At 37.4% G+C, this 19,375-nt stretch overlaps 1 protein-coding gene across 33 annotated transcripts in view; it reads right to left on the bottom strand.

The window, feature by feature from the left end:
* The window catches only part of RBFOX1 (RNA binding fox-1 homolog 1), a 1,114,622-nt gene that overhangs the window by 26,203 nt on the left and 1,069,044 nt on the right, over positions 1-19,375 (bottom strand). For 30 of the 33 annotated variants that reach the window (XM_039560092.1, XM_039560085.1, XM_039560084.1 and 27 more), the window contains 2 exons: positions 12,480-12,519; positions 4,218-4,282 (listed from right to left, as the gene is read on the bottom strand). In XM_039560092.1, the coding sequence (XP_039416026.1) occupies positions 4,218-4,282; positions 12,480-12,519 (105 nt within the window). The remainder of the gene's footprint in view (positions 1-4,217; positions 4,283-12,479; positions 12,520-19,375) is intronic. The other 3 variants (XM_039560095.1, XM_039560094.1, XM_039560091.1) reach the window with 1 other exon arrangement.

A 19,375-nucleotide genomic window follows, 5' to 3' on the forward strand; every position in this document is an offset into this window, starting at 1 on the left:
CTACAAAGTGTTATTTGCAAAATACTTTGGAATATGCCTTATTTTATTAAAAAAATAAAAAAAAGGTAAAAAAAAGTCAGCTTCCAGTGATAAGGGATTTAATCCAGACAACAAAGAGGTCATTGGGAATCTTTCCACAGTTTGGAGTGAGGTTTAAATTTGGCCCTGTGTATAGGAAGGGAATGGTGCGCAGAGCAGCATCCCTGTGTCCGTGTGTGTGTGTGTGTGCACGTGATGGAGGGGGAACATGTGTGTATATATGGATCCACCACCATCCATGTATAAACACAGCTCGGCCCTGCACAGGGACAGCAAGCAGCACAAGGGGGATGACTCTGCCTTTCAGACAGGGCTGCCTTCCTCCTGTCAGGGCTCTGCTCATTGCACTCCCAGACACACTTGCATAAATATTGCTGACAATGTTAATATGCGCGAAAGGAACATTTCTCTTACTCCGATCAAAGATGCAATAATCAAATCATAAAACACAAAACCAATAGCCAATCAATGTGAATAAGTCTGCCCATAGGCTTAATTCAAGCAAGCCATTCACTGAGCTATGTGATGGATCTGTCAAATCCAGTACAGCATTACAGACATACCAGCAACACCAAGTGAACATGCAATGACAAAATGACAATACGCCCCACTGCCATGCTCCGACTCCTTCTACCTCAGGAACACAAAACTGGATGACCTTGCTAGTTTCTCTTACTTCAGACTTAGATAGAACTCTAACAACTATTTTTATTTATTTATTTTTTTAAATATTGCATGAAAGATGAATAACAGCTGTACAAACATTTTATTGACATGTGATTTAGTGTCTTTTGTACATCTTTACAATCATCTTTTCCAAATATGCTCAGTTTAGAGAGTTTGCCAGGCAAGTTCCAGAATGATGAACATATATAGACCAGTAGGTCCCCTTTTAGGACTTACACTGATTGGAAAACTTATCAGAAATATTTTAAATCTTGGCAAGTTAAACATAGCTTTTTTTGATCCACTTCTGCAAAGACCTTCCAATCTGTAAGTGCAATCTAGTATATGACAGATCACACAATGTAAAAATTGAATTCTGAATTTTTTTGAAGTTGTATCCAGTGATTGCATTGCTTCATAAATAAAACAAAATGTACCTGTTTCTTTGTTGTTCTTGTTTTATGATCCTAAGAAATGACTGGAGAGATCTGCCAGGCCTACCTCTATTGTGAAATTGGGTTTAGGAGTACGTGATCTGTCCTGACAAACACTTAGGGGTTTACATTGATTGGTTTAATGGTATTTCCTTGCCACCTGATTCTCCCCTGTATTTCTGTTCCTCACCTATTTCCAGCAATATTTCCAACTGTGACAAACAAGGATACCATTGCATTTCTTCACAATAGAGCCCTCTCACAGTAATCATTATCAATCGACTTGGTCTATTGATTCTGGAGTCCCAAATCTTTCTGTTAACCTTTATTTTTAATTTACCAAAAGATGTCTCCAATCTAAAGATTTCCTCTTTCCATCTCCTGACTTAAGAAGCATTTCAAATATGGAACATTGCCATTCATAACGGATATGAGTGGTGACCAAAAAATCACGCTTTTCTTATTTGTTAAGTTAGTATGAAGTATTATTTCCATGATATATCACTGCTTCAATAGTAAATACTCAGCGGTCCTCACTTACTGGGCATCATTTTTTACACAAACAGTAAATACAGTTCATGTGTAATTAAATTAAATAGGGCCTCATATGAACACTAAGTAAGTGTATAAGGAGATATGGAATCTTCAGTGTTGTGAGTGGAGAGCAGATGATCAATCATTACACTGAGAAAAAAAGATACAAGCAGTTGTACTGATGTATATTTCAGCACTTTCAATATTAGGAATTTCACAAAAGTAGCTAAGTTAAATTCATTTAAAAATGAACAAAAAGTTAATCAAATTAAACAAACTGTAGTTGTGAGTAATCAGAGGTATCCATGTTTGCACAAAGTTTCCCACATGCAAAGAAATGTTTGAGCAGATTGTTATTTGTTTTGTTCTCTATGCTACTTTTGGGATTCTCTCGTAAAGAAATTCAGTTATGAGATTTGTAATTAAGACAAGAAACCTTATTCATTTGGGGGAAGCAGATCGAAGATGAGGGTTAACCACATTTAAAAAGAGAAGCTAAATTAAAAAAAAATCCAAAAGATATGAAATGCATTTAAGATATCTAAAATTATGCAAGCAAAGACAGGTTATTGTGATTCTAATTATACACAAAGTGTATCTGAAAATTAGACAATTTTTTTAAAAAAATAATTAAGGATTGTAACAACTGCATTACTACTGATGGCATCTCCAGCTTCCATTACAGCATTTAAGAGCACTATCTTCCTAAACAAATCCTTTACCTTTCTGGCAGCATAACTCTTTGTGATGTTGACTCTCTGCCCATAGCAGAATATGTGCCCAAGTGATATTTTACCTTACAGCCTTTGATCTGGCTTATGAGAAGGTACATCAATTCATAAGCAAAGCATTTAAAAGTCAGCTTGATACTGTTCAGTTTCTCTATGTAATGCATAGGTTTAATTAATAGAAATAAACAGTCTATAGAATGATCCAGGGACACCTGAGAGATAGCTGGCAAAACCTGGCTGGCCACAGGAGGTTATTTATAATTTTGTCCTTTTGGTTTAGTAGGCTTTTAGAAGCAGGAGTTGTTTTGCGTTACAAGCTCACAGAAAAACCCTAGAGCTGCGACATGCTGACAAACCTTTGTGGAAATGAAATGAAACTACTGAGTAGCACTTCACCTGTGCAGGTTCTCCTAAGTAGAAATAGTACGTTGCCAACAAAGTGCACACAGCACAGATCTAGTTGATATTACTGACCCAAAATCAATAAAAAGTAGCTTGCTTACCTGTCTGACACAGCATGCCTCAGCCATACATGCAAATTACTTTATTCACATAACTTTAAAAAATGTATCTTCATTACCCAGAATAAGCACTTGAAAGGCAAATATGCATGCATAGCATTGTAACATTCATACCATGGGACTTGGTTCTAAAAATACAGAATCCATGAACAGCACTTCAATCTAAGAAATTGTGCACTAGAATTTCTTAATCTCTTGATTTCTTTAAGAAACAGAAGCATTTATAACACTGTCTAATTTAGCATTTCAAGAAATTTTTCAATATGTATTTAAGACTTAAGAAATCATTTCCATGATTCCAAGGGAAAATTTTCTTGTATCAGGTATTGAGAAGCGTGACCTTACTTCTCACTGCCATCGTGCAGCAAATTATATGTGTGTCTCTGTCACCATATACACCCTCCCTTTACAAGGGAAAACTCCTCAAGGACTTGAAGAACATTAAAGATAGAACAGATTTTAAGGGTACAGTTTATGAAGGAAACGTTGGATAATCCTCCTTCTCATTACAAAATCATGCCCACACACTGCAAAGACTTAATTTTATGCAATTTGATAAAATCCTGTTCCTACTGAAGTCAACAGCCATTTAGACATTGACTTCCAAGGGGTTCCAACGGTCATCTTGCAGGAAGACACATTAATATATGTGACATCGCTCTTAGTTGATAAAAGTTAAGTCTTTGGATGTGTGCTGAATTTAATAATCTTCCACTCCTGATATTGTTTCCACCAAATGTGGTTTACATTTTGAGGATAAAAATACAGAGCAAAAGAAAAATAACTTTTTTTTTTTTTCAAGTACTGAAAAAAATCAAATGCCTGGGAAGAAAGCAAATGGAAAAAATACTGGTTTGCATTGGATATTTCAGGCTTAGACACAGTTCCTTCTCAATTTCCACTGACTAAAACAATGTCAATGAGAATTGAGGGCACTCAATACGTTCAAGGTTCTAAATCAGCTGAAATAATACTCCTAAGACAAATAATGATCCTTAGTAGCAGACCATCATGAATCTGTACATTTATTTATCTACATTGTACAAGGGTCACAGACGTTAACTGAATGATCTACAGCTTGGGAATGTGCACATCTCATGCCTGATTCTCAATTAAGGCCTAAAGTCTCTCAATTTATGGCTATTCATGGATTATCATAAAACAGCCTGCTTTAGAGATCACAATTATCTGCAGAGCAACAAGACAGTTATGAGACTTCAACAAGGCAAATTTATAGAATCATCTTCAACTTCCACTGGTCAAATATTTCTGAGCAGGAAAAGAGGTCTTACCTGTCACTGTAGGCAGCTGCAGTGGCAGTGGCAGGCTGGGCATACCGGTAGGCAGCATAACCACCCTGAAACACAAACTCAGGTTCTAACTGCATTGCTGTGGCACTTTAAATCACATTTTGCAACATTTGACAACAACTGAAAGAGTACAGTCATGCTGCAGTTCAGTTAAATGCATAGGAAATACTGCAGTGGAATGTTAAGGAAATATTTCGGTGAATTGTTAAGCAAAATCTAGCACCACAAACATTCTAAGATTTGTCCCAGAGATCAGGAGAAAGCAATGAACTATATTGAGCAGTGTAAGCTTTTTTTACAAGACAATACTGTATTCTTCTCCAAGTTTTCAAGCAGCAATTGTTCTTATGAACAAAGTGTATGCATATTCACAAAGCAATGCTGAACTTAAAAGACAAACTCAGCTAATAATCAATTCTTTTTTTTGTACAAAATATGATTTATCATCCCTGGTTGATTAAACCTATGAATTTGTGCACTCAATTAACACTTAATGTTACATAGGTTTCCACTTTATACATAAAATTATAATGAAGAAGCAAAATTCTCTTCTTCCATGAATTAACATTCAGTTGTATGTAACAGTAATTCCAGCTGTTCAATTAAGCAAACAGGACAAACAAACACACATTGGAAAGGAATTGAGTGCAGTGATGCATTGATTATCAAACTGTGAAAACAGCAGAGCTTCCTGTTCAATGGACCACGGTGTTATATCAACCATTTCCAAATGATTTCAGCATGCCAATTAACAACCCCAGCCCAGGCCCGCTGATAACACAAACACGATTTACGTCCCAATTAGAATTCTCCCCCCCAGCACCCTCTGGGACAGAGGGCTGCTGTGGTGCCTTCCCCACCTACCCCCTCCCTAACAAAGAGCTGAATGAGATGGTATCAGCTCACTCAGCTTTGAATAAAATTCACTCTTTTGCTGAAGTGTTCGCTTTAATGGATTGATGATTTTTTTTTTTTTTTTTTTTTTTTTTTTTTTTTTGGAAGGCTGCATTCACCCAAGATATTGTGCTGAAGCAGGAAGAATAGGCCACAATTGTCAGCCTTTACTGTAACAGTAGAACATTTTTACTGCAGTAACTTTTGTGGGTTTTCTATTTTGATTTTGCAAATAGAAATTCGCTCTTTTCAGAAAAGCAATCTGAACTACTTTCACAAGCTATTTCCCCTTCTACCACTTTGCTTGGCAGAATGGCTTTCATCCCTACCACATGTAAACCTTTGTGGGTTTGAAGATTTGAAGCAGGTTGGGTTTGGAAATCAATCGTTCAGCTGACAATTGCCACATCACCCTAAGAATAAACACAAGTTTTACATACACTGACAGCTCATTAGAAACTCCAGGCTTTGAATTGTCAGCTTATTTGAAGAACATTCTTTCTGATTTTTTTTCAAGTGCTCACACAGAGAACAGGACATGTCCCTTCCTGCTCCTGGCCAGCTCCCTGCCAGCAGCAATTGTGTCACACAAGCCCTGGGATCAGGCAGGAATAAGCATCTCCTAATGCCCCTCGTGCCCTCTCCTCTGCTCCTCTGTGCACACAGAGGCAGTGAGACAAAGCACCTTCTCATTTCAGACCCTTTGGTTTTTATAAACCAGCAGAAGGCTATCACTGTCAGAAATGCAGAACAGGCACACATTGCTGCAGATATGTACATTCAGGCCTTCAGATACCAAATAATGTCACCAGGTACAAACTAAGCCAATAGCCAGCGAGGCTGAGAGGAGATAAATTCAAACTGCACACTTGGGCTGGCCTGTGTCAATGGAAGAGAGGTGAGAGATGATACTCTCACCTGTTCTCCCCTCCTGGTTTTTGAGGGCTAAATAGGACACCTTTATTTCCCTTTTTTTTCTTTTTTTCCCCCTGATACTGAACTTGTTTTTGTGATCCAGTCCCGGCAATGTGTGGCAGATCTGCAGTTTGACACGGTTCTGTTCACCAGGGTGTCCAACTCCTTTGTTTGTCCTGATGTTCACTCCTAAAACCCCTGACTTAAAAGTGAGAGCCACTCCAAGTCAATCCAACTCTGCATGTAACAGCTCCCACCATGGTATGGGATTGAGAACAGGCCACCACAAGCAGTTCTGAATGGGAGAAAAAGGAGACAGGCTGTTCCCACAGCAGCAGATCTGAAATCTGGTGGGCTCCGTGAGGATTGGTTTTCTATCCTTCATTTTACTATCACCAAAAATTGGTCAGTGTGTGAGGAGAGACCCTTTCTTGCTCCCTAAACATAAGAGCTACATTCCTTTTATGCTTACATTTTGATTTGCTTTCAAAGAATTTCTGCTGAACAGGGAAGCTTGACTCTGAGCTTTATTAAGATGTTTTGGATTCAGCAATCAGTCTGACATTTATGAGAGCCCTGGCAAGAATGAGTATAAAGCAATACAAATAAAAAGAGATTGATGGCATTGAATTTACCTGAAATCGCTGGAGAACTAAAAAAGCAGGATGTGTTTGGTTATCAGGGAAAACCTAATTCCCTACCATCCCATGTCATGAATTCATCATTTTAAAATAAACTAGCATAAATTACATGTTAATATATGCTTAAGCAAATTATTTTTATGGGGTTTGTATTCTGCAGTTTTGGTGTTGTACTAAGTTTTCTCATTGTTTTACTTCAATTACTTCAGGTGATTTTTGATTTTCTTCTGCTGGAAGAAAATACTTGGAGGTACACTTTACATTGGGAATTGAGGTGGGAATCTGCTTCAAACCCCTGAACTGAACTTCTGTGACAAGAGCTACTTGACAATTTTTGTCTGATTTTGAATTTGGCTAGTATTTTAGATTAAGAATACACCAGTAATCTTCACTACATATACATCTCTTGAGTAACATTATATATTTATCCTCATGCTTTAGACTATATTGCAAAATAAAATACTTAGAACAAAATTATGTAATAATTACATAAAAATAACAATTTTCAGTTCCTATATATTAGAAATGTTTTAGGAATTCTTTTTTTCCCTTATATTTATATTCAGGCAGAAAGTACCTGACTTTTATGCTTTGCATATTATTTTGAAAATAATAAATTCAGATACTATAAGGAAAAAATGCTACTGCCTTATCTGTGCTCCCATATTTGCTACTTCCAGAACATTGATCAAACAGTGTTACAGCAGCTTTAGTTTTAAAAACTAATAGTATCACTCTGAGACTTTGCAACTGAATCTGGAAAATAAAATGCAACTGGTGGACTGTTTTTGCCATTTGTACACACAGAATCCATTTTCTCTCATAATTATTTGAATATCAGTATGATTTTACATGAGTCTACGTTCGGCATGGTGATGTTTTTCCATCAGTGGGTGTCATACCTGTGGTAACTTATTGCCATACACAGGCTCCTGCAACACTGCTCTATAAAGAAACAGAAATGGAATGATTTGAATGAGGAAGGAAGGATGGAAAGAAAGATGTAAGGAAGGAATTTAGGCAAATTCCCCAGAGAAATTCATTAGAATTTTCCTCTCAATGTTTTATGCATCTCTGGCTCAGGCAAACAGAAAAATAGTAGTGGGGTCTGTCAGAAATTAGTTGCTGATTCTTGTAGAGAAATCTTAATTTTAGAACAAAATCACACACATTTTGAACAAGATGATAAAATGGAAATGAACAGAAAATTAAATACAACTGAATTTTAAAATAAAGTGTGTATATCTACAGTAAGGCTAACTTTCACAAAAAACTTACCCAGACAGAATCTAGAGATCACAAAACCACGTACGCATGTGTGCACCTCCTCATAAAACAGCCAAATTATGTTTTTCTCGTGATCTCAGATGTACTGACACACAAAGTGACTCTAAATGATGAGTATTTTTTGTTATTTTTTTTCTATTAGCTACATATTTAATATCTCATATGAATGTTGAGAGTTAATTTTCCTCAATTTATACCTCCTATACTTCCTTTCACTCAAGGATCTCAGAGTATTTTGTGAACATAAATTAATCAAGGTTCCAAACCTTCTCTAGTATTGAGAATTAGACCTGCCTTATTAAATACAAATAGAAGAATGGTATTAAAAATTACAAGAATTACACCCAGAGCTGCAGAATATAGAAGTTGTCAGTGCCTTTTCCTCCACTCACATGCTGTTGAGATTTAAACAGCATTTGTTCTGCCCACCGAGTAAAACTTGGACTGAGAGAATTAAAAAGAAATCAATCCACCCCCAATTTGTGCAGGCTCAAATGCCAGAACAGGCCTGTGTGCAACCTTTGGGGCATTTTTGTATCGTGTTCCCAGAGGTAGCTTCTGCCTCACAGAAACTCTTGGTAAAATATCCAGGCACCACCTGCATTAATTCCAGCCAAATACAATCACCAGGACTGGTCTGGTACCTTTTTGAAGGTACTGTTTGTATCACAAAGATGAGATGAAAAGACATTTCATCCCTACCTATCCAAACTTTTTAAAGGGTATCATGGAGTGTTCCAGCACACAGAGCAGTGGAAAGAACAACCCACTGCTCCCTGGGGACCCTTTTGCCCTTGGCAAAGTCATTTCTCCACTTGCTCTGTTTCTGTGAGTCACAGGAAATGGCACACCCTTCCATTCAGCTAAAACACAAAAAATCCTTGGGTCCTGAAACAAAAGCTAAAGTGCTATCTGCATATCCTTGCTTTTCACATCAGAACAGTAATGCCTTTTAGGGGACCTGATGGCTCTGAGGGACTTCTACCTCAGGGGAATGTTGCTTAGGTAATTACCTTGGCTTTTCCCTTGGGAAAGAAATATATCCTCCATCCCCAATTCCATCCTAGCTTTGAGCTAAAGGTGATGGCAATAGCTATTAGGAAATAGTCTCATTCCATACCCCTGACCACAAAAATCTGCCTTATTCTTGCCCAGCAGCATTTAAAAAAAAAAAAAAAAAAAAAAAAAAAAGAGAAAAGAAAAAAAAATATAAAATAAAAAAAGCAGAACCAAAGTTTTAAACCTATACTTGTCTATTTTACCATGGATTCTCTCCAGCTGCAGTATCCCAGGTCCAGAATCCTGGGAAGTTTGGAAAACCTTGCTGTGAGCAGCAGGACAGACTAATGGCCACGGTTAAACCATTACCCAGGCTCTTCTGAAGCTGGTGGTGACAGGGTGTGGAAGGTTCTTGTGTTTCCGAGCCTTCCGAGCCACATTTTAGGTGTGGATTGATGACTGACACATTCTGAAAACATTCTTTATGACAATGGCAATGAAAAAAAGGGAACAGATTTAAGATAAAGCAGAGCAAAAGTGTAGAGCTATTATTCTAACTGCATATTTCTGAGACTGTTACTATTTTTTGCTTCATTTTGTGGAATGTATTTTCTTATTTTCACAGGTGTCAATCTTCATCTAAGAACTTCTATATTTGCTGGCAGGCAACTTTAATTCTCTTTTAATGACTTTTTCTCTTAGTGAATCAATACTTAATTTTAAAAGGTCTTCTTTACTTCCTAATAATCTCCTTTATTTTTCCTACTCAAAGGCACATTTTAAAGGGAATTCAATAGCTCAGCTATTTCAGAAGGATTATTACATTCCATATGGAATTATACGAAATATAGAATATATTATATTACATCTAGAATCATGGCTGTTGATTTTTCACTTTAGACTGTACTTTCCACCCGTTTTTATATATGTAATCTCTTCTATTCCACTGGTTAGTATTGAGCAGCTCTGGATATTTGCTGTTCTTGGTTCACCCTGCAGTTTTTACCCAGCCAGTATCTTTCTGTATCTCCCCTCCCTCCTTTCCCCTAAATCTATGGTTTCTCTCACCAAAGGCTCTGTTGATCCCAAGTTATGCAAAGAATAGCACAGTCCATATTTCTATTGTTTCTCAATGCAATCAGAGAAGGATGAAACCCACTCTGATATACCCATTAATGAATATTTTTGATCTGACTTTTCACTACTGTGTGCCTCTTGTTTTGCTTTCTGTGGTATTTCTAAGGCTTCTTTCTCTCCAATCTACTATTAAACCCTACATCGTTTAAATGTTTTTTCTCCTTTTTTCACAGAGCATTTGTCATTTCACAGAGCTTCAGCTTTGCACTTAAAATGAAAAGCCAAGTAGAACTATGTCATAAACAATTGGGATTTAATAAATAACTCGGTCTGCTGAAAACTGCTACACTAAGAACTAATACACTGTGAATTTTAAGGTTTCACTTGATTTATGCCAGTTCTTTCTATCTCTCACTCCCTCTCCTGCAAATGCTTTATATGAAAGAAGGCACAAATGTGAAGAAAAATTATTTATAAAATAAAAAGATTTGTATATTATAAAGAAATTAAATTTCCAGAAGAGTGTTTTAATTGTCATCTGCTATAAACATTCTGTTGCATTAAGAGAACTAAGATATGCAATCAGAAATACAAAGCTGCAACTGGTGAAAAGCAGTGTAGTTATTCCATTTCCTAATGCACACAACTATTGCAGACAACAAAACTGATGCTATAGGATTAGGAATTTCCTCAGTATCTTTCTCATTGAAATCACCCTCCATTTGGAAACAAAATGTTAAGGTCTGTGAGAGGGTGTGAGGCCACTTAAAAATAATATTGTCAGTCACTAAAGAGACGTTCCTGGCTTTCAGCAGCAGTGGGTTCCAAACCTACAAAATCCTCCAGTAACATTTAGTTCCCACCTATTCTCTCCCACTGAGCCCTCCTGAGAAAGATGTCTTCTTGCCCTGCAGATTTCTGGGTTGGTAAACTGAGCAAAATGGTAGTCAAACTCTTTGGACAGCTTGAAGAAACATGAAAATTGGAAGCCACACTTGAAGAAATTCCACACTGTAACATGTGTCCCAAGCAGCTCAAAAATTGTGCAGCAACAGGTTTGGGTGAGATTAGAGCCACTTACTTGGCTTGAGCAAACCTTTGGCCAGTGGGTGATTCTTGTGTTGTAAACAATACCTTACTGACAACAGCACTGAGTACACAGGGAGAGGACTTTACCCTCGCTAATTTATTTTAAATATGTTTTTAAGCTGCACAAATGAATTTTCAGATAAGGATTGGCCTTTCCATCTCCGTCAGAAAAACAAAACCTGCTTCATCCATAAATTCAAATTGTTTTCCTTCTTTACATAAAACTTACTAACAAAAATCTGTTCCCTTGGGAATAGTTCTAGAAGATTCCTGATAATGATCACAAGGGATGTTTCCTAGCATTGCCTATTTAATTTTTAATATTCCTACAAATTTCAACTCATCTGTCTCATTTTATCTCAACTGAGACTGTACAAGTAGGTTACAGAAAGCTGTCTGGTGAAACAAAGACGTAACTTAGGACCAGATTGCCTTATTAAAATAATAACAAAAGTAAAATATTGCTTACTTCCAGCGAAATATTTTTACATCTATACATAAGGTATAATACTTAATTATTTTAGAAGAGTGAAATTTAGCCTCAACCCCCTGAAACCTGTTGCATACTCAGACATATGAAGCCTCCTTTTGTACACTCAAGATAAAAAGTTGGCAAGAAAAAATAATGTATGAAGCATGAAAAAAAAAAAGGCAAAAACTTGTAAAAGCTTTATTTAAAATTAAATTGGTGAACAATTAGGTACGATGGATCCAGGACTATGAATCTTTCCTAATAAATTATCCACTTGTATTGTGAAAAATCTCTACCCATCTCCTTTAAACTGAAACTACTGAATTTTAGAAGTGCAATTTTTGGAAGTCTACTCAGATTGCAGACAATAAATTGCCATATCTTAAACTTACTAAGCCATTAAGCTCTACTATCACCATGGCACCTATATATACCCAGTGTTGTCTGGATTTGGGAAACCTGTATCTCTCCATGAAGTACTTTCATACTTCAAGTATTCACAATATTCAGCTTGCCTTGATTTTTTTAAAAAAGAGCTTGTGGGGATTTGCAAAAGAATGTTTCTGCTTTGCTTTATATTTTCTTTGAACTTCAATTATGAAGGGAGACGCCCCTCCACACACGCACACACATTTTTCACATCTTTTTGCATTCATTCAGCATTTGATTGAAGAGTTAATTCAGCTCCACTGAACAATGATAGATGTAATGAACAGAAAGGTCTTCCAATGTGAGAGATATTCTTCTCAATTCTTTCTGACAGGCAAGGGATGGTAAATAGACAAAACAGAGTCAAGCTAGGCAGCAAACTTGTAAAAAGAATGACTCTGGTAATGTACAAGGACAGCATGCACATCAATGAATACTTACATAAATGTCTGCACCATAAAATCCATCCTGGTATACAACACTGCAAGGATGCACACACAAAGAAAAACATCCATATTAGTGCATTTCCACATGCAAATGCCACCAACCCCTGCACAGCTGAGGTTAGTCTCTCACAAGAACAGAGGGGAGGGGGAAGGAAGGCACTCTTCACATTGGTTAAGGAGGTTGGTAATAATTATCAGAAGTGAACCTGTACCAAATACATCATCTTATCAAGTATGCCAAATGCTTAGTCAAAGGAAGGCAAAGCATGGCAGGATTGGAAAAGACTTTTGATAAAGTTTGGGGGCGTTTTTCTTCCCCCGTTTTTAGTTTTAAGAAACCACATATTGACAGCGTTTTTTTCTTTCCTATAAAAATTTTCAGTGGGCCAATCCTACATCCAGTTTCAATACCTTAGCAAAAAGCTGACTCTTGAAGTACTACTTTCTTGTCCTACAGATATGCTGACCCTCTGAAATAAAGGGTTACTTCTCATTACCTAGATGGCAAACAAAACACTGCCTAAATTGAACTGGTGAGAGGAGTGGGTGAAATAATTATGCTGGTGTTGTTCTACCCACTAGGTCAAATCTCAATATTCAATGTACACAGAGGTGAGAGAATCCATAGGTACTGCATTGTTGGCTCGATGCACATTTCCAGTAGTGACAGCAGATCTGTTGAGAATTTCATGGTGCTATTCTTATGAAAAAAAATATTAACTTTGCCTACTTGAGCATTTTACAGCTTTGGCAAACATGCCAGTGGTTCTGAGCTCCCTTGTTTTGGTTGGCTGGATACATTACTACTACTCCTCTCAAAAAAATGTGGTAATGTTGCTGCTACCAGTTCACCCAGAGCTGGTCTCATTTCAGCTAAGATCAATCATCAGTGCAAACAGTGAAAGATTCTAAACCCTTCAAGATAAATGACACAGTATGACAAAGACAGCTTAAATGATTACACTAAATAAAACTGGAACTGCACAACAGTGGCCTACCAATTACACCCATTAGGTCATTCCTGCAATTTTACATCCATTTGGCAATTCTGCAACTTAAGATTTGTATTTCCAATACCGGAATCAACCCAAGCTGTTTCAAGAGCTAAATATGAGAGCACACAATAGGGTTTTTTTGCAACAATATTCTCAATTTCGGAATACTTTTATCTAGGAATAATAGTTATTACCAAGTTTCTAGCCTAAACCATTTTGCAATTCCAACAAGAATTTTCATGTCAGAAATATAAGTGATCTATTAAGGTCAATGACCAAACCCCACAGGGCTGAGCTGGTATGTGTCAAGTCAGAATCACTGGAGAAAATCAAATATGCATACATGCACACAGCAACATGGATAAAACCACACTGATGATAAAAGTTTGCTATGGAACAATAATGGGTGAAAACTCAGCTCCACTTAAAGTGGAGTGTCTGCCATTTGTTTCAGTAGGGTCAGACCTTTAGCCACATATTTTCCAATTTACTATGTCTGCAGAGCAAAATACGCAAAACCTGGTCTACACTGGCAGCTTGCAGAGAGCCTGTTATTTACACTGCAGTGTACCTTCATTTTGGTTTTGGTTTGGATGCTCTGATTATTTTAAAACACTCCATGTTTTTCTTTACCTGTTTGCACGTAAGAAATAAAGCATTCCACACGACTGTGAGGAAGGAGCACACAATCATGAACAGCATGGAAGGACTTGGATGAGATGACATAAAAAGAATGCTGAGTTTACTGGAGATGAAGGCCCCACAGCCACAACCCTCGGGTCCTCATATCCCTGTGCCACTCCTGCTGGAGATGGGGGAGGAGTTGGGGGAAGGTGGTTTAGGTTCTACCTCTGTTTATAACCATCTAACTGCATTTCAGTAGGAAATAAATCAAATTCATTTTTCAAGTCAAGTCTGTTTTGCCCATGATGGCAGTTGGCAAAAAATGTCCCTGTCTTTATCTGAACCCAGGAGATTTTCCAGCCTCCTTTCTTCCCCTACACTCTTGAGAAGGGGGAAGGAGAGCACAGCTGGGTGAGGGTCTGGCAGCCAGCCGAGGTCAACCCATCACTGTACATTTAAACATCCTACTCTGAATTGCTACTAAATATTGCTATTCAGAAAATAATGTTTTTGAGAGAGCATGTGTAGAAAGGGAAACTTTTTTCTTCCTCCTCTTGGTGATCTGTGGATATACAGCAAAGATGAATAGGGACTGATAAATTTTTCATTCCTAGGTGCAGCTGGTTGTAATCTTGGACAGGTTCATTCATCCACCTCAGTCTTCCTTCCAGTCATGTACAGACAGAAACTTATTTTGAGTTCTAAATGAAACCACTTCATAAACACTATGCTGAAAAATGTGCCCATCACTAAAATGAGACATATATGCATAACTCCATCATTAAACACGGCCAATATTAAGATGAAGTGACAATCAGGCAAATGAGTCCCTGGACTTGCACTACAAAAAAATATCAGCTGATTTTATCTTATTTCCTCCCCATGATCTTGTATTATGACAGTGATAATAAATAAAAACCCTTCTGCTTCTCCTGAACTTTAAGGAAAAGTAATTCTTCACACTTCCATAGGTTTTTCAGAGAGTATTTCCTCTATTCAGCGTCCTTGTCATTCATTGATTCCTGACCAAATCTTACCAGGGGAGTCAAATGTATATTCTAACAGCACCCTTCAGGAGAAGGACAAAGTGTAAACCACCAAGAACTATGTTTTGCTTTTCCTTCCTTTAGTGTGTAAGTTTCCAAGGATTTTTTTTTGTTAATTTGGTTTAATTTGCTTGGCTTATATCCCCCTTTTCTCTCTGAAGCTCTAGGCAGAAAAAAAATGTCTTGAGCATGGGAAGAGACTGAAGGCATCACACAGGGACCCATCTTACAACAGCTCCTTTTACACTTTATATTTAAAAAATTATTTTGGTAGAGAGGTAAATCTTGTGCTCCTTGTAAAACAACACAGTGTTTTCAAATAGCCACATCACTGAAATCTGAATTACTTCACCCAAGGAATGGATATGTTAATGCACTTCCTGGAGGCATTAAAAGAACAACAAATTTGGGGGATTTATTCAGATGTATTTTATTATCTTATTGTGCTAAGGAAAACTCAGAGAAGTGAGAAATCTTGATTTAATAAGAAAATGTGCATCTAAATAATATGTGCATCTAAATAATGGCAATCATTTCCTGAAATTATTTTTCCCTGAATAGGAAACTCTTTCCTCACCAAGTATTATTCATCTGACTTTCATGGGTTTAGCTCCTTTAAGTCTCTGTGTCCTATAATCACTTTTTGTAACTATATTAACATGAACTCTTTACTAGTTTAGATTCCACCTTTACAATATCCTGGGAGAGCTACATTTGTCTTCATTATCATTTTTCTGTCCTCATCTTTCAAAAGGATTGAGTTGAATAATCTATCAATGACATAAAAAGACAGTCTCTTGATTGAACAAACCTTAGCTGAGTAACTTCCCAGCAGCTGAGGGTCCATGGCCCTCAGCCACACACATCCTGCACAGGGCAATGCACCCAACCTTAAGCCCATCCAGAGCGATGGATTCAGGGGAACAAATGGGCAGCGCACCCCTGATGTGCTTCCTTGGCACAGGAACCGTCACAGTTCACCATCACCTCTCAAGAACAACTACAAGAAAGCAGCCAAGGAACAAGAGTTCTCTGTTTTCTGATTGCTGGGAGGGTCACCCTCACTGTCCTGCACTGTCCAGCTCTTGGTCTGGAAATCACCTTTTACACGAACCCTTCAATCTAAGGCCTTCATGAGACAAATGATAGAAGAGATGCAACTACAGCCTTGTTTAAACCAAAGGCAGAATTAAAGCAACACCTTTCAACACTCTAACAACACAGTTTTAAGTGTTGTAAACATAGAATTGAAACTCTTGTAAGAGGCAGCTTCAACTTTCTAAAATGTTCTCTAATTCAAGTTTCTTGCCTTTCCAGTTTCAGCATTTTCTGCCACGGACAAGTTAAATCATCTGCTTTGGGAAACTGACTGAGGGCATTGCTGCAGAGAACAAAGCTGGCAGACATGAATCAATATGTGCTGGCAAAAACCACTTTTTGTTCCAACAATTGCACGTACAGAGAGTCCTAAGTAAGAGGAAGTTTACGTGAGCCCAAGGAAATATAGTGGGAAAAACCCATAACAACCAGAGGAGATATAGTAGCTCATACTAATCTTCTTAAATTTAGAATTCAGAATAAGGGTTGGAAAATAAAGCTGTATTTTCATTTTGAATCAGTTAGCAAGTAGCACTTGAGAATGTTTATTTTAACAAGGGGAACAAGTTTCTGAATAGTCTCTGTTATTTCTCCTCCACACTCCCCACAAATTCTCAATTCTATTTAGGGTTGGGTTTGGGGTTTTTTTTAACCGTTCTTTTCAAACAGAAAAAAGCATCTTGCTTTCCCTTGCTTTCCCAGGAAAGACAGCAGAGGAGGAGATACAGACTGAAAGGTAATTCTCTGTTAGCTTCATCAGAACTGAAAGGAGCAGACAGGAAATGTGAAGACAAAGTCATCACACACTAAACGTGTGAAGAATTTAAGGCAAAGGATACTGAAACAGAAAGGCTTCTCATTAGTTTCACTACTCCTGCTACCTACTACTGCTCTACTACCTGATATACTGTGACACTGGGTTTTCTTGACAACAGATTAAAGATCTCTTGTTTCCCTCTCCTGCTGCATCATTTGAGTTTAAGCTCTCCATGCAGTGTAGACCTCCAAACTCTAAATTTCAGCATTCAGTATTCTCACACAAACCAAGCTTTACTCCTCATTTCAGTGTCAGTGGGGTTTTATGGTACATACATTACTTACACATAGTTATAAGTAAGCAGCACATTCTCATATTTCAAGGCATTAGAGATGATGCTACAGATGCTAAAAGTGAAGTACTTTCCATGAGCTAATAAACAAGATGACATCTCAAGGAATTAGTGAAATGTCTCACTCAGAAGTAAAGGATCCATTAATTATTGGGGTAGTGCCATGTATCTCATGAACAGTAATTCCATTTTCAAATGACACATTTTAAAGCACATGTGCTGTTCTTTTATTTATAAGAAAAAAATGGCCTTAAATATGGTTATACCCAACAATTTCTGTCAGACCTAGCAAACCTGCCTGCTGCTCCCCAGTAAGTGGGAGGCACAGCAGAAGGCACCTTTTAATAGGAACCACCGTAACTCATCCTGCCTTATGACCACAAGACCTAGAGGTTAGATCAAGATCTAAGGTTAATAAAATAAAAGAAAGTAAACAAAGGTAATTGCAATCTCCAGCTTTATATTTTGCAACTACACATAGGTTCCTTCTTGAAAATAAATATTTTTCTAACTAAACAGTGATGGAATTTAATGTAAATTTATTATTAAAATTATATCTGTCATTAGATAAAATAATTGTCTCTTTTTTTTTTTTTTTAATGACTGAAAATACTTAAGTAAGAAACTGTTTACTTGACTGTAAGGCCGGGCTCCTTCCTTGAGTGAAAAATAAGAAATTGCTACTAAATTAATTGCAAAAGAGCATTCAAAACTTATTCCATTTTTCTTATCAACAAATGATATTCCAAGTTGTTTGCTTCCTTCTCTAAGCTGATTGATTCTCCGTGATCTCTTTATTATCTCAGTAATTTCCCTTGACTTCTATTCACGTTGTGACTGAAAACCACATTCTCAATTTATTTTCATTGATTAAGGATTTTTTTTCTGATGGAAATTCCTTACTGCTTCTTTGATGGGTCACAGGACAGAATAGCTGAGCAGAGAACAAAGTATCACACAGAAATTCCACGTTACACTCTTGTATCAGTGAAGATACCAACATGAGATCTAATATGCCAGGCCAAAGAAATTATGGCAGAATAAAGCTTTATTACCCCAGCTGTGGATCAGTGCAACAGAGATATGTATAATGTCCATACTGATCCATGAATTACTAAAGTGGCCAATTCAGAAAGCAGGGCCTTCCTGTAAAGCACAGGTGGATGGAGAAAATTAAATATCTGAACTAAGACCTACATGAATTAAGACTGGGCTTAGTCATTGCAAACTTTTGCAGTTTCAAATGATGTTTTCTGGCAAGGTGAGCCCTAGATTAGCAAGGGCTCCTCTCAGACAGCTGGAAGCCATCAGAGCAATGAGGTGATGGGACCTGTGACCGGTGCAATGCACGGCTCCCTCTGAAGCCAGATTTGGCACGAGCATGAAGGGAATGAGCTTCAGCCAACCGGTCAAACCACCCTGCAGAGGAGTGTGAGAGTGCTGAGCTGACCTCTTGGAAACCAGTTCAAGTTGGAGCACTGCTGGGCCTGACTGCAAGACTTCTGTACTGACTTACAGCAGGAGTTCTCTGTGCTTACACATCTAACTTACTGCTGAAGATGCTGACAATCAGCAGTACCATTACATGAGGATATATATGTGCTACACTTGGAAATGTAATTCTTTCTACTGAGTCACTGAACTAATTATAATAATGTGTGTACCACACATGTATACACATAGAGCACCCACGTGTAGCCTCTAAAATTAAGGCAAATTTAAGTTACTTATTAGTAAGGAACTATTTACTCATTTTGCAAATACTAACCAAAAAATATTGTCCAATCCAAAAACTGTCACACACAGCTGGTAATTATTTTCTTATATGCCTTTATGACTTTGTATTTAACTAAGGTGTGATGTTAATGACATCATGAAACTGAGTGGCCCACCTTGTTATCTCACTACATATTGCACTTTATGTTCCAATTGAGTAATTTATTTTTAAACAAGGTAGAGATGGAGAGTCTGCTTTCTTTAGATGCAGTATCCATTTGGTAGCTGAGGAATTCTGATTGA

Source organism: Corvus cornix, chromosome 14 (assembly GCF_000738735.6).
Source record: "Corvus cornix cornix isolate S_Up_H32 chromosome 14, ASM73873v5, whole genome shotgun sequence".
NCBI classification, from domain to species: Eukaryota; Metazoa; Chordata; class Aves; order Passeriformes; family Corvidae; genus Corvus; species Corvus cornix.